Source organism: Cynara cardunculus (genome assembly GCF_001531365.2).
Source record: "Cynara cardunculus var. scolymus isolate 2C chromosome LG 15, CcrdV1, whole genome shotgun sequence".
Classification (NCBI taxonomy): Eukaryota; Viridiplantae; Streptophyta; class Magnoliopsida; order Asterales; family Asteraceae; genus Cynara; species Cynara cardunculus.
The window spans coordinates 14,787,294-14,801,950 of NC_037542.1; the positions used below are offsets into that span (position 1 = coordinate 14,787,294).

General features: G+C 34.6%; 2 protein-coding genes across 2 annotated transcripts; one reads left to right on the plus strand and one right to left on the minus strand.

Moving 5' to 3' along the window:
- The first annotated feature begins 3,798 nt into the window (after window positions 1-3,798).
- Window positions 3,799-5,889, plus strand: LOC112527946. Its single transcript, XM_025138810.1, has 4 exons — window positions 3,799-3,905; window positions 4,015-4,074; window positions 5,398-5,467; window positions 5,556-5,889. The coding sequence occupies exons 1-4, from the start codon at window positions 3,837-3,839 to the stop codon at window positions 5,612-5,614; spliced, it is 258 nt and encodes an 85-aa protein (XP_024994578.1). The 5' UTR covers window positions 3,799-3,836; the 3' UTR covers window positions 5,615-5,889.
- A 2,265-nt stretch (window positions 5,890-8,154) lies between these two features.
- On the minus strand, window positions 8,155-13,586 carry LOC112527238 (replication protein A 70 kDa DNA-binding subunit A-like). The gene is made up of 3 exons (XM_025137730.1): window positions 13,222-13,586; window positions 9,270-11,559; window positions 8,155-8,419 (listed from the first exon to the last, which is right to left on the minus strand). The coding sequence occupies exons 1-2, from the start codon at window positions 13,515-13,517 to the stop codon at window positions 9,279-9,281; spliced, it is 2,577 nt and encodes an 858-aa protein (XP_024993498.1). The 5' UTR covers window positions 13,518-13,586; the 3' UTR covers window positions 8,155-8,419; window positions 9,270-9,278.
- Window positions 13,587-14,657: the final 1,071 nt, after the last annotated feature.

Sequence of the window (14,657 nt, forward strand, 5' to 3'; positions counted from 1 at the left end):
ATATATATATATATATATATATATATATATATATATATATATATATCACTCCCTTAATAAATTGTAGTCTTTGATTTAGTTGCCTAAAGAGTTGTAAAAGTTTATTCTTTGATTTCTTTTTGGATCATGAATTAAATAATATAAAAACATAACTTTGAAAACGTCATATTGACCTCATCGGTATGTTTACTCACCTAATTTCTATCTACTTCTTTTCTTCTGTTTGATCGATAAATTGACACAATCAACGATAAAGATGGTATCTGATTAGTTTGAACTTCGCTCTAAAGGTCAAAAGTATAAGGAGGTCTCAAATTCAAATCCAATAAGGAATAAAAATCTCTTTGTGTCCACGTAGGTTCAAATGCGGTGACTCCGGGCTATCTGTAAAGCAGGTGGTTGCCCTGGGACTAGTCGGCTCGCATAATGAATTGGATATCCAAGTTAATAAAATTGACACAATCTGATAAAGTCGTTCATATCTTCCCTTACAAGTCTTACGTATCTTTTGACCAACCAATAACGGAATCCTTGAATCATTTATCACAATTTTATAAAAAGCAAACAAAGGAAGAAATTAATAAAATGGGTTTTGATAAAAGTTTTCTTGTAAAATCTCAAAAAAATACTGGATAAACAAAATTTAGCAGACGAGCAACGTTCATCAGATAATTTTTGTGATTGTTGATTGGTTAGATTAGAAAACTCTACAAACACGCACCACCAATTTTTTTTCCTTTTCACAGTACGCTCTTTTGATAATTTCATATTCGACATGAAAATATATCAGAAACAAGAATGACAAATATGAAAATTAAACATCAAATGATAACTCATCATACTAAAATTTACTTGGCACATCAGTAATTTTACGGATCAATATCTATAATCTTTACATCAAATACGTATTTACGTTTTAAAATTAAATTAATATAATCTAACGTAAGGAAATTACAAATACGTAATGTTTTCTTTTTGGCATTTGAATTGAACATGTGCAGTGTTGATGAAAGAAAGAGATTCTGGATGAGTCGATGCATTGAACTGAAAGCTATGGTGACAGTGTCGTTTCATTTGTAGCATGAGGCATGACCATGAACATGATCATGCGAATTGAACGTGATATTCATGGATAAAGATGTTACATTATTTAATTCATCTATCTGTTATTAAATGTATCGAAATAAACGATTATAACAAGTTGGAATTTATAATATTAAATTAAATGATTATTTATAGATATAATCAATTGAGTTGGTTAAATTGGTTGACTTTTAACGTTATTTCATTTTTTATTTATAAAGACAAAAGAATAACCGATAAAAAAGAGGAACATATAAAAAAGAAGAAGAAATTTATACTCTTAAAATTTTGTGGGAGTTAAAATAAAGGAAACGGGAAAATAAATAAATGATGAGTTTCATTTTAAATATGGGATAAAAAACGTGTCTGAAATGTAGCTTAGTTGGCAAAGAGGTGAGGACGTGAGACGATTTTACCCAAATACATGATAGATGGATAGGTTCTGGATTCGGTCCTAGAAAATTATACTGCATAGATCAATGACCAGTCAAAGCCATAAATAAATCGGTTTTTGAAAAGATGTGTATGATTGGACTTGCTTATGTGAAAGAAACGGATTTTTTGAGAAAATAAAACCAAGAAAACAGGTACGGACCAATGTTAGGTAATTAATTAGTTGAGATTGGACGTTCAGTTTGAATAATATGTATTTCTAGTTGAATCAGTGGACCGATACTTATTTCTCCATTAATCAAACGTCTTTAAATTTTATAACTGGTGTACAGTCATTTTATCTCATGTCAGTTTCTATGTAATATTTTTTATGATATTTTACGATTTCATATAACTTTTTATCTTTTTAAATTGTCCGGTACCTTATTATATGATTTCAGTTATTTCATATTGTACAAGACAAACAGTTGAAAAAATAATTTTTTTAAAAAAATAAATACTAAATTGACTCGACTATCCATAACTTTAATTAAAAGGTTGTTTGATTACCTCGTAATAGTTCTAAGAAGAGGCAATCTCTGAATCATTAAGAGGTGAATTTTGTTTGACAAAAAAAAAGTTTGTTTTTTTAATGGTTCTAAAATCCACTGAATGATTTTGTATCGTGGGCCTCCCTTAACCATTCAACATTCTAATTTCATTGTAAACAGTTACCAAACAATTATATTTCATTTTGCACTATATAATGAGAGCCACTTAATTATTTTGAGTTCTGACCACTTAATAATTATTCAATGAGAAACATGTATAAAAATATCGCATACTTATTGGATATACTCCCAATCTTAAAAATTAGAACAGCAGATCACTGCATTACAGATTATAAAATCACGACCACTATTTTTCAACACGTCCAAACATCTCTAAATAATTATTCAATGAGAAACATGTATAAAAATACAACGATATTCTCTTAGTTCCTATTTAATATAAATAAAGATTAATTTTTCTCGACCGAGTATAACAAAGTTTCAATTTTTTCTCATTTTAATTGGCAACCTGCTGATCTTGTTTGATTACGTTATTTTTAAGTTCATCCCACTTTTTTTTTTTTTTTTTTTTGTAAGGGTGTCCGGGCCAAAGCCCGACTAATCCCCGGCAAATTTGGAGGCTAAACATGGCCCCACTTNGTAAGGGTGTCCGGGCCAAAGCCCGACTAATCCCCGGCAAATTTGGAGGCTAAACATGGCCCCACTTAAATGTCGCCAACACTCCCCTCCCAGGGTTCGAACTCGAGTTCATGACTATGCCATGCCCAAACCTTTACCACTAGGCTGGAAGGTCTTTGACAGTTCATCCCACTTTGTCGTAACCATTTTAAAAAACAAATATTCATGTTATAAAATGTTACAATTTACATATCAGTCTGTTTTTCAGTCCAAACGGTACAAAAATAAGAAACTTTGGAATTTTGTTATATAAATCTTTGGAAAAAAGCTTTACACTAAATGAAAATTATATCAAACTCCATCACATTTTGATACATTTTTCCCTGAGTAATTCTGAAATTTAAAAGAGAAACAGCTCAAAATAGCTATTTCAGCCTAACACATTTATCTCTTGGTCATTTCTTTTCTAAAATTTCAAAATACCGCTACTTCTGCAAGTAGCAACTTCTCAACTTACAGAGGAGACAAAGTGTAAAAAAAAGAAGTTTTTGATCATGATATGCAAGTACGAGGATCAAATATGTAAATTAGTTATAGGTCCATTGAGACTAATTTATATATTTGGTCCATGTATTTGCAAAACATGTTTAAAAATTTACATTTCTACATTTTGACCACTCGTAAGTTGAGGAGTTGCTACTTATGAACAAGGACGTTCCAATATTTTTGGAAGCCCTGTTACATCCAAAACTTTTGATTACATTGCATAAATGAGATAAAATAGAATATATGTTAAGAATAAAAATGAACTAAATCTAAAACGATTAACAATCTGGAACTAAACCTAAACCATTAATGATTTGAACCTAAAACTAAACAATTAATGATTTAAACATAAATAATTTCGGCTATAGTTTTACACAGGTCGATAAAGAACTGGCAAATTTGGGCCCCAAATTTTCGAAGATTCTGTTCAAAATCTCACATTTAACATGCCAAGGGACGACTCTACTTAGGAAGGTAGTACCGAGCAATTTTCAAATCACATTCATTATGGAAAACATCACATCTGGATTTTGGGCCAGCCAAACGGGCCAGCCCAAATCCATGTACTTTAAATATGACGACGATGATCGATGAATTTTGATACTACCTGAAAGGCTGAAACTGAAGGAGCGAAGGACGAAAACAATGGCGACTTCTTCACCTGCATCCTCCATGGCTGCTGCTGAGGATTCTACTCATTCACTTCTTAAGAAGGTTCACCTTTCTCTTTTGTTTATCTTTGTCGAGTTGAAGTTTAGTTCAGAAATTATAGATCATGATGCTTCCGAAGAGTTTGAATGTATGTTGATTTGATTGCATACAGATAAGGAGTCACGAGGTTTCCATAGCCGAGCTCGCTGCGCTCTCTTCCTCTAGGCCTAGGGTACCTATTTCATATTGCTTACTAATGTTGAATGTATTTTCGATTCCGTTGATCACCTAATTTATGCCCTCTCCCTCGCCGGCTTTTGATTTGGGAACTCGAACATCAATTTTCGCTTCAAATGAAATCATTGGATTCCATAGTTGTAACCACCAAGTTCAATACATTTTCTATTGTAGAAAGATTCACTCTTCCCATAATTACACACATATTCAGGGGAAAGGATTGGTAAGTTTGGAGATGATTTTGTTAATTTCTAGGGATTTACTCATGGCCACAATGATTATATAAAGGAGTGAAAATAAATCTGGGGAAATTGTCCAAAAATAGCCATTCTAGACTCCGCAATTCATTTTGTAGTCGCTTTTCTAATCATTTGACCGAAATAGCCAAGATTTCGCAAGTAACTCTTTTAGCAACTTATGATATCTACTTGTTATGAATTTAATATTTATAAAGTACCAATTTAGCAACTTGGTAAAGTGTTAATTGTGAAATGCTACGTTACAAGCACCACTTGCTTAAATGGCACTTCCGCGGTAGCATTTCGCAAGTAACACTTTAGCAACTTGCAAAATTTCTACTTTATAAATATCATATTAGAAAGTGGATTTCGTATGTTGCTAAAATGCTACGTGCGAAATCTTGGCTATTTCAGTCAATTGGTTGAAAAGGTAGCCATAAAGTGGAGAAGGAGCAAAAATGGCCATTTCCTTTAAATCTGGGTGGAAAATGTCAAGAGTTTTTCTTTGATTACATATGAAGGAGTGAATTAGCTAGTTCTGGATCTATGACTGTAAATGTAAGTTATGATCTAGTTGTTTGGTATCACAAAACAACCCATGAATTGCGCTTTAGAAGAGAATTGATCTAGTGCATCTCATTGGTGTAGATGTAATGGTTCTCTTCAATTAGGATTGATCCAATGGTGGAAATCCCTTCTTACCCTTCTCATCATGACTTTCATCCTCACCGGAACCTAATCCTATATGTATATATTATTATCTGGGATCTACAAAAGAGGTTCTTATAAGAACTACCATTGTGGGTCTTTATCTAGGTTCTTAATTTGATGAGTTGGAAGTGATGTTAGCAATAAGAAGTACAAAAAGTAGGTTCTTATAAGAATCCCCATTGGAGATGCTCTAAGGGCTTGTTTCATTCTTATGGCTAACAAAAAATTCAACATCTTTCCATGTGTATGTTGATATATACATTCCCGATTATTGCCTCTGTGGTGTGAATAAGAATATGTATGTTTTGTTATTCTTGCTGTCGTTATCTTCAAGCTACAGAAATTTGATTAATGTTTCTTGACTACAGGCCGTTTATCAGAAAAATGGGAACATTTTCTTCCGTACAAGTGCCCAACAGGCCACAGCATCCGAACAGCGTAGGATCATGTCTTCTTATATGCATATGCTGCTGTTACTTTCGCTACTTTTTACTGTTATTAACATTTTATCATTTCTATGAAACAGAACAACTTGATACAGCGAAAGCAAAGCTACAAAAACTGAATCTTGCTAGCGGAAACTAGACCTACCGGTTCATATTCTACATGCGGAGAAATGACAAGTTCTATTCAAAACGCAAACGGCCTGATCTCTCCAAGTAAATGCTTATCTATATCTCTTCACATCGATCGTACACATGTTATTCTTATCAAAATATGGTGGATATATCAGCTTCCGAATTGACCTCTTCTGTTTTCTGGCAAAAGCTGTGTGGCTTTTTTAGTTACAATTTGTCGTCATTTCTGTTTCCGAGATGATAATTATATACGTAACCACAAACTGTGTCCGTTGTGTTCAATGTCGCCAGTAAATATACCATCAATTTATACTGCTTATGAAACCAGACAAAACAAACCCAATAAATCTCACACGGAGTCGGGTCTGGAAATGTTACCGAGTGAATGATGTTCTGGATAATGTGACATCTTAACGGGTTATGTGTTCTATTTTGTTTAACTAATTTATGGTGTGGTCAAATGATCCTTGAGAGAGTTTCTATATTAGCTGTTTTACTCCCCATATAGGAGGTTTTTGGTTTGATCCTTTTTTTTAGTATATAATATTTATGTAAAATGCAACAAATAATCCCACACATCCTCTTTACCTCTGGTGAGGTTTGAACCCTTAATCTTTTAGAAGGTCTTTGATATCGCTAGGCCAAAGGCCCTTTGGTATTTTTTTGGTTTGATCCTTACCTATGACAAATTTTTAATTTTTTTTTTCAAAACTAAAAACCTAATAGCTTTTATTTTTACTCTAATCTATTTTAATCCTAAATCACTTTCATAAACCCTTGAATCAAATTTAACGACACATTGGATTCTCTATTAATTTCATCAACATTTTAAAATTTGTTTCCATTTTTTGTTGATTAATTACATCTTCTTATGAATCGTCATGTTCTTGATGATTACCTTTCCCAAAAAATACAAGTTTTTTCCTCTTGGTTTGTTCGATTAATTTTGATTTGCAAAACATTCTATTTGATACTAGGGGTTCTAAATGCACAAGGAAACGAAATTGAAACCCTAAAAAAGAGGTCAATCAATATCAAATACAAAACGTTGGAACATTTTATGAAATCAACCAAAAAAAATCGTTGACAAAATTCAACTAAAAACATGTCGGTCGTAAGATATAGTCTTGTGTTTTCCTCAAAAAGTCAAGGTCGATTCAATTTGAAAAAAATGCATTTTTTTTCCTGAAATCGACTTAATTGACTTTCTCATCCATCAAACCATGTCGACTTCTCCCTCCAATCAAACCTGTGACTTCATGAACTTTTGATTCACCTTAAAGATGCATCTACTACTAGTGGGACCGATACAGTGGAAACGGTATAGAGAGTGATCTACCCTTTTTAACTTAGTCGTGAAAGTATAATTATGAATGGCGAAGACAAATTGCTTTGAAAACCTCTTTTTGTGGTGCTGAACCACCAAATCCTATTTACAGTCAATGGAATAACAATGTGTCAAAATGTGGGCTATGGAAAGACGACTGAAAAATAAAAGGTATTAAGCTAATGGAAAGATGTCTGAATGTCTATCAAAAAAACATACGAATGTTCTAAATTTTATTATTTTATTTTATATTATTGATTCTTATGATTTTTAATCATTTATAAACCGTATATATTGTGATAATTCTGAGAATTATTAACCTAAAAATTATTTACATGATTTTTTCGACCCAAGACTACAATTTAATATATTTGTTTCATAAAATGTTTGTTTAATATATATTCAATTTACACACATGAAATTTTTTAATTGTATTTTTGTTTAAAAAACACAGAAAATGTTTACATCGTCAAACAAAGTACGAAAAAGTGAATATCTCAACGACCAGCAACGTATTCTTGAGTGGGAGAGTTTTTGTGAAACCTGTACGTGATGATGTTTAATCATAACTGATAACTTTGAAAATAACAAAATCAAAAGCCAAACTCGGCAAACTTGACGGGAGAACATGTGAAACCCCTCTAAATAATGCTTAAAAACCCTCTCATGAAGAAAAGAAGTTCCTAACATATAGAGAAGTTGGTATTCTATGTCAAACCGATGTGAGACTCCATAAACCATGCCCCTTGACCCCTAAAACGAAAATGAAAGAGTGTGTCAAGTCCCTACTGTCTCACATTCGCTGTGACAATTAAATTAGGACCAAATAGAATTAAGCATAATAAAATGCATTTTATCTATCCCACCAAAATAGACGGAACAAAAATCAATGAGATGGGACAGGCTTCATAACTTACTACACTACCTGCATCTAAATTAAAACCCTAAAACCTTGCACAATTCTTTCACCTACCTATCTCATCCTCGCCAGTTCAATTTTGTCCAATCCCCTGGCATACCAAACACATCCTAGATGTTTCAAACCCTGACTTTTATATCATGTGAGAATATATGAAACCCGTTTGAATCACTCTCTAAAAGACCTCTTACACTGAGCATGAGGATGTGTAGCTATTGTGACTCCAACACACACCATGACTAGTATCAGTACTAATATGAGAAATACTTATATAAGCACCATTGTTTATGTAATCCCACAGCCAAAAGTAAAAGCATCAAATTCACCTAATAAGTTTCCACAAGTAGCAGAAGTTGTATATGGATCACATAGATCAAAATTTACAAGACATAAACAATCTATATACACAAACATTGCCTGCTACCCAACACAAGAAAACACCATTACTTGCAAATAAACATATCTAATGATCCAAGCTTACCAGTGCGCCATTCTGCTCTATCCGAGTTAGAAACACCAAAACTTTTGCCCAAAACTGAGACACCTGGCTTTATTGCTACAAGAATCTGCATGCACATAATAAGCCAATACTCATTTTCAATAAACCGACATCAATATTTAACAGTAGAGCCGCAACTATAAGGAAAAAAATTCCAAACACATGTTACATGGGTCGTTGAATGAGTTTTCAATTAGAACCTTGACCTTCTAATTTTTTTGAACTCAATGACCTCCATCTGCCTCTGGCGTTAAACATGCCTCTAGGGTAAAATAGTATGCCCATAAAAACTTGAAAATACACTAAAGGCTTATATTTTCTTAAGTCGGTTTTGTAAAAGGTTCATATGTTATATGGCCAAAACCTCTATCTGTACTTCAAATTTTCACCCATCATTTCAAAAGTCTTGCAAAGTATTTGCCCAAGTTCATGATAAAATTGGTAAAAAAGCCAACAAAACCTTAGACTTGGCTGCTGTTAATTGTTTTCTTAATACACGACTCACTTGCACATACCAACCACACCTACAACATATTTAGCTCCAACTAGGTGTAATCAAATCCCAAGAGAGGTTGGCCAAAAAACATAAAATTTGCCTGGACAATGTGAAAGCAGGTGCTTGGCATAGATCTTACGGGCTACTTGGCCCAAATGTCGATACAATGGTTGCCAAAAGAATTTTGTATTGATCCCTCTGTGGATTCCTTTTTCTTTGTGATAGTACACATTTAGTCTCCTAGTTCATGAGATTCGAGTCCACCAACCCATTCACATGCCATTACAGAAAGCAGGTGATATGTAGAACAAAATCAAGGGTATCCGAAATTTATTATTTCATTTTTGTCATATGAGGTCATTAGCACATCACATGTGGTAGTCCAGTGTGTGGTGTAAGAGAGGGGTATATGAATGCATACCTCTAAAAGTCAATAACCACCAACGGACCTATTACCCAGACGTGCTCCCATATTTCCTGAAGCCACATTTCCATTACCATAGCCTGAAGAAACATTATTCACACCAGGACAGTCTCTGGCCCAATGTCCAGGTTGATGGCATTTATAACACTCACCTGATACAGCAGCATTTCCACCTCCAGAAGGCACAGAAGGCATACTGTTAAATCTTCCTCCAGAGGTGTATCCTTGGGCATTTACAACACTTGGACAGTTTGTAGAGTTATGGCCTATGCCACCACAGCTGTTGCAGCTAGTACCAAGCCTGGAACCTCCATATGGATTCACATAGTGACCCATCTGACTTGCTGGTAAAGCAGCACCACTAGCACTCCCCATGTAATTGGTAAAGGGAGCAGACTCTTTAAATCCAGCATTTGGGGGATCAAGATTAGAACCTAAAATGGGGGTTTCCATCTTTGGGCCCAAAGAATTTGGTTCCTCTTTTTTAAGCAAATCAAGAAAAAAGCTTGTGTCGGATGAAAATTTTATCTTCTCAGCTTTGACAACAGTGCACTTCACACGCTGTTCGTCGCTGAATATCTCTTCCTTCACTTTTAACTTGAAATTACATTTAGTACAGAGGACATTCCGTATGGTTTCTGTGAATCTCTCGTCATCTTGCTCTTCATATTTTATGCAATACAAATCTTTTGCAGAAACACCCATTATCTCCTCGCCGCTTTCTTGAAATGCAGTTACCCATGTTATACCAGTATGGTCTTGTATTTGAAACTGCAGGATATATCTGTAATCACATTGTTCGACAGTCTGATCACACCTATCACAACGCCATTTTCCATCTCCATTATTTGTAACTTTTTTGTTACATTGTCGATCACCTATCATGAGGGGGCATGCTGTGTAGCAAAAGTTTTCAACTTTCATATGCCATATGGTGGCACTGACTGTGATCCAGTCTGGCTTCTCAGAGGTCCCTAGCTTTTCATCTTTAATTTGGGATACAGTTTTTCGTACATCTGTCCGGCCAATAGTATCCTTGGATAGAGAAACAGAAGGGGTATTCCTCCCAACATTATCGAACCATGCTTTGAGTTTGCTGGCCTCTGGAAAATCAGGTTCTATTAATAATTGGCTTGTGGATATGGTCCCTACGGACTTACCATTGAACTCGCTCACTCTAGCAGACTTCACAGCCAAAACAGGAAATACTCCAGAATCACACATCTGTTGGAGTGTCTGGCCTTCTGTGCTGCAAAAGTTTCCCCATAAAGTTACCTCGATACTTCTTCCAGACATGTCCTTCAGCTGAAGGGTTCTTTTTTGGGTTTCAGTACCGTTTTTCCTCATTATGGAGGATGAAGGGGTGATACTAGAAACTACACCAATGATATCCAAAATACTATTGTTATCTAAGCCTTCAATCTCAGCAATGGAACGGAAATGAAATTGCTGTTGTGGAATTGAAGTGTCATCATCAATGCAAGGCTGTATCGTTGACGTACTGTCCAGCATAATTTCATGGTCGTTCTTCAAGTGATTAAAAGCTTTTTGAGCAGGTTTCACACTGCCTTTTGAAATATAATAAACTTTACCAACCTCAACTTGGTTGTAAAATTCATCAGCCACAGCATTGAAGCATGTTGTTCTTATTTCTCCACCATCAGAATCGAGAAGGTCAAAAGAAAAAACTTTTCCATCTCCCTTTGCATTGTTATAGCGTCTAAGTTCTGCTTTTGCAGTCACCCTAGCTTTAATTGTCCACCTACCTTGATATGGGTTCAGAGCAGCAATGGGGATAATCCTAGGAGGGGCCTCATTTTTTGCCATAGGTCCCCTGTTCATATACATAGGAGGGGGTTGATTATATGTAGGTTGGACTGGACGCACATAACTGTTTGCAGGCGGACGTGAAGTAGAAGTAACAGAATCTGGTTTTGGAAGCATAGAAGGCGGTGCATGTGCCAAATTAAATCGTCCTGAACCAGGATGGTTACTCGTTGAGTTGCCGTAAGAATTTAAACCTGTGCTATGCTCCTGTTGAGGAGGGAAAATTGAAGAGCTGGCATTAAGATTAGGGCGTGGAACAGAGCCAGCAAGTGAAACACCGCCCATGAAGGTTTGAGGACTACCCATACTTGTTGCTGGTTGATTGATGGACTGGAACTGCATAGGTGCTGCAGCCACTGATGTAGGAGGCCCCTTGAGGGGACAAAGTGTGCATGGTTTTGAATCACCAATAAGATCACACGTTTCAAGAATCACATCAAGGTTGATGATTATAATAATGCTGAAAAAGCAAATGAAAAGCTGTCAGACGAAACTTTTGTACAACAATTGCAAAACTTTATATGTCCATGACAATGGAAAAAGTAATAAATAGTACAAATAGCCAATAGGAAGTTCTTTTTCCATGAAAAGGACTAAAAATTGAATATAAGAAAATAATTTATTTTCAAAGCCCACAGAAATATGCCTATTACGCTTCTAGAAAAGAGATTCAGATATCTAATTACTAGTTGCTACAAATAAAGCCTCTTGTCCCAAACTAGTTACACTAAAATAAAGATCCATCTGAAATGATAAACAAGTAAAATAAGCTTAAGTGCCACCAATAGGATAGCAACGATATCCAAATTCATCTCAACTCGAATCTACCTCTCACAACACACTCTCTTTGTCTAACTGGATCCTTGCATCCCCACCAGTGTAGTTAAGAGTCCACATAGAAGTTGACTGACCATCTCAAAAACAATTTTCCCTTATTCTTTTCTTCAACTAGATCACGCCGTCAATCTTCCCCCCAAAAAATATTAATTCCCATCTTTGTCCAGCCAATTTTAATCTAAGCTGTGTCTTAACAAAACTAGAAGCTGAATTTCTGAACAATTTATTGCACAGAAAGAAATTGTTCTTTCTTTCTACAATTTCAAGAGACCAGTAAAACCCACTGTGTTTGTTAACCTTAGCCGATCAAGTGAAACGACCCACACTGCCACACATCAATAAATGCATTTGCCTATATTGTGTACCTACTGTAAGTGGTGAGATCAGTTAAAGAGGTAGAAGGCAAGTAACTAAACTTTCAGATGTATTACTATCACATTCATGATTCCTACAGATGGTAACAAAACAAGGTCATACAAATATGCAATTAACTAGATTCTCTATTCAACCTTCATACATTTTAGCTCTCGTATAGACCCACTCTCAAGCAGCAATAATATACTACCAGCTCTCATGCCCCTCCCACCCATGTAGATTCTCACTCTTTAAACTGAAAATTTATAGATGGAACAGTTCTTATTCATGAGCATCTTCAAAGGCGACAGGCGACACCTCTAATTGAAGTTATCATAAAAGATAACAAACACATTTCTCAATTTCAAAGATCAACTACGGCTAGATAAACTGATATGTTCTGTGAAAATGTTTGTTGATATCATGGAACACAGCATATAAACGTGTGTTCTGTGAAAATGTTAGTTGCTATCATGGAACAAAGCATACGAATGTATAAAGCGTTTGGCAAGAATCTACAACGTAAATGGGTAAGGTGTATTAACACCATAAAATACACCTTACCCATTTAAAAAGTGCACTTCTCTTCCATACAAAAGAAGGAAAAAAAGACATTTCTTTTAATCCATCGAGTATCTTTCAAAATTCTATTTACAGTAACAAGAGTAATATTAGGAAGAAGCATGATACATATATTTGTTTGTGTGTCGCCTCACAAAGCCACCAACTATATCTCAGGCGAGCCTCTTCCGTTTTTTAGATAATAGGTGAATTTTTATGTGAAAGATCACATGCACAAAAGAATTACTACCTTAATCGGTCTGAAAAATCGATGAAAAAGAAACTACTTCTTCAATTCCTTGGAAAGCTTCGACTAACATTAACTTCACACATACATAAGGAATCATAAACGAATAAAGATAGTGCGTACATGCGGTCACGGATCGTATTACAGACGAACTCGGTCAATTGAACAATTGAGCCCTTCTGCAACTGCTGAGATCTAACCAAGTCGTTACGCTGAGTAGCAAGCATCCCTTGCTGATGAAACGATCCATCAGATAACAAAAGCCGGTACCTCTCCTGTTTTTCTACACCTCCGGCTGGAGGAGTCTGCGTCTGAACAGTCCGAATATCCACCACTTGAAGCACAGGTTTCACGTCCGGCGTATCCCATCTCCCAGTGGATAACAGCGATATTGCGCCTTCCGTCAGTTTCATAGCCATAATTTTGATACGATGAAGGCTAATTACAGATCTTTACCGGGTGTAAGATTTGGGGGTTTTGGAAACCCTAGAAAAATGGAGAGAGAGGGGAACGTGAAAGGAGGGAAAATGAGAGTGGGAAACTTTTGTATTAGAGAGCGCGAACTCTTTTGTTCAGAGTTAACAGAATGTTACACTTAGCATACCTATAATATCAAAATATGCTACAAACAGCCCCTAAACTTTTTATTGCATTCTTATCACCTTTATATAACCTTTGGTACGCATACATGACTAGATTGGATATAATGAGAGAATATGACTGTATGGGACGTGATTGAACTGGACATGAACCTGTCTAATATTTGATACGACTAGAATTGGATAGGAGTGTGTAGAAAATCAACTGATTCAATTGGAACCTACCGATCCAATTAAAATTGACCAACCATAATTTGATATCAATTGTAATTTAAACGGACCAGATTGAAATTTTCAACATCCAATTTGGATCGATCTTTTCTTTGATGGTAGTCTAAAACTAATCAAAACAAACCGAACCAACATCCAATTAATCATCCTTTGACCATTCAGTCATCCATTTAATGATTATTCAACTATTATCCAATTAATTTACTTTCAGTTTGTTCAGTTGGAATTTGCTTTTTGTTGGTTTTTGAAATTTTGGTCTCGTTTATGTTGGTTTTAACACATATTAAAAGTGATTAATAATTTGTTTCATTTAAATACCCATAATTATGCTCCGACCCGATTAAAATTTTATCTTATCTAATATATCATGTATATACTGTATATAAATACATATAATGTGCATATATTTATTCTTGGAAAACAAATATATTTGATTTTCAATTATTGTACTATATTATAAAGTATTTGACAAAAATTCTTAAAACCCACTTTTTATGTGTGGAGTATTGTTTATTGATGCATATTACTTAAAATTCAAGATTACAAGTAATTTTGTGTAGGTACAACTTATTAAAGCTTTATTTTTAAATTTGTGTAACTAACTTCAAATAAATATAATAAAATACTTGATAAGCATCCATTTTAAATATAGAAAATTTAAAATATTAAGATAATCATTGAGTTCTAACAAAATGTTTAATTATTATATTTATAAAAAATTATATTATT